The sequence below is a fragment of the Phalaenopsis equestris genome, unplaced genomic scaffold, assembly GCF_001263595.1.
Source record: "Phalaenopsis equestris unplaced genomic scaffold, ASM126359v1 Scaffold223431, whole genome shotgun sequence".
Lineage (NCBI taxonomy): Eukaryota > Viridiplantae > Streptophyta > Magnoliopsida > Asparagales > Orchidaceae > Phalaenopsis > Phalaenopsis equestris.
The window spans coordinates 3,359-5,183 of record NW_018241551.1 but is presented as its reverse complement, the minus strand read 5'-3'; the positions used below and the strand labels follow the sequence as shown (position 1 = coordinate 5,183).

The 1,825-nt window shown below is 35.1% G+C and overlaps 1 protein-coding gene across 1 annotated transcript; it reads right to left on the bottom strand.

The window, feature by feature from the left end:
• Positions 1-148: 148 nt before the first annotated feature.
• On the bottom strand, positions 149-628 carry LOC110037685 (threonine--tRNA ligase, chloroplastic/mitochondrial 2-like; the record flags this gene model as incomplete). Its single annotated transcript, XM_020742389.1, has 2 exons — positions 398-628; positions 149-296 (listed from the first exon to the last, which is right to left on the bottom strand). Coding segments are annotated over exons 1-2 (349 nt in total), but the record flags the coding sequence as incomplete, so codon positions are not given.
• Between the last annotated feature and the right edge of the window lie 1,197 nt (positions 629-1,825).

The following is a 1,825-nucleotide window of genomic DNA, read 5'->3' as shown; positions in this document are numbered from 1 at the left end:
CCTCCGTAGGAATTATTTCAGCCCATATTAAAAAAATCTAAGGACTAAATTGACACTTCGAGAGACTATGGGACTAAAATGCCCCCCCTGCAAAGAATCTTTGAGCTATTTTGACACTTTTGATTATAAATAAAATAGCTTATCAAACCTATATGATAAATAGTAATAGAATCTTGCTTGATGCTTTCCAGGATCTCCAGTTTGTAAGGCTCATTGATTGCTGATATTCTGTTTTTAGCTTCTTCTCTGGAAACATCTTCTTTCAGTAAAGGTAGATTGCGCTTAATGATCCGATCCTACAGATGATGCAAGAAATAAATTCCGTGCCCTGAAATGATAAGCAAATCCCAATTAAAAAATTAAGTGGCCTTCAAACCATGATTCACACTATTCTTACCATTTCCATTTTTATTCTCTTCAAATCCCTATCAGTTAAAGGCTCCATGTCAAAGTCATAATAGAATCCATTGTCTATCCAAGGACCAATTGTAACCTTGGAATTTGGGAATATTTTCTGAACTGCCATAGCCATTACATGTGCACACTGAAGTATACAACAAACATATCTTTTCAGATATAAGTATAGCAAATATACCATTCACATCGTTGATAACAGAAACTTAAATGTTTCAAAAGCTATTTATAAATATTACTGCCATACTTGGGAGTCATTACTGCCTGAATCTCAATTTTGTACATGCCTGAATCTCTTTATTTATAATTAGAATGCTCAATATAGTTTATTATATATCAATCATAAACAAAAAATTAGCAAAAGAATCAGTCACTACTGCAACCAAAAGCCTAATTGTGTTGGAAGAAAATCCAACCGAAGCTCTCCTATAGATACAAAAAAGTGGTAATAAAATATTGCAACATGCAATAATAAGGGATGTAAGATATCTAAAGTATAAGTTGTAAATAGCACCACCAGAAGATAATCGAACCCAAAATCCAAGATAAGACTCCAACTCCAGACCCACTTGAGGGCCAAAAGAATGATTGATGTGGCATGGAAATTGAGTGGGAGAAAGATATAAACTGACAATCAAGTCATGATTTCACCATGTCATGTACAAAATTGTTAGACCTGATATATCTAAAAGAATGAGGAGAAATGAATATATACAGCAGTTTGACTCCGCAAATTAGTATTAGGAAATTTAAAAAATTGATATTTTACCAGAACCAATATTCCCAAACCAGTTGTTGATGACTGGGATTCAATGTTCTAATAAGTGGTCAGAAACCTAAAAGATGATTAGTGCTTGGATGAAAATTTACATAAAATTGAATTAGATGAAGCCAACACCAATTATTCAAATTTTTATAGCAAATTACCAAAACGTTTATAATTAATTCATTTACGAGAAATAGGTTGAGAAGGCCACTTCTCACAAGTTAAGCCCATAAAGAAATTGGTTTTGACATATTCAAGTTTTGAAAACGTTTATATCCATAAAACAAAATTGGTGAAGATAACTGTTGACCTCATTTTTAGTGAGGTCATAACTTCCTACTCCTACAACCTAAAATCTAGCCTTAGAAGTTCTTGTTGACCATCCCAGCGGACTAGTAATGGAGCCCACCTCCCGTAGAACTTCAAACCGCTTCTTTACTCATTTTTGAGAAGAACTCGCATGAGTGGTTCCAAGCACTCAACTTCTAATTGCAAGGGCTAAGGACCAGCATGTAGAGGACCCGAAAATAAGTTCCTACAGGATCATACGGCCTTAGGTGAACCCTTTGTGACTCGATTACTCGTGAACGCCGCAATTCACGCACTCACTGCACCACACACGACTTTGACTTGAATCGACTCGCC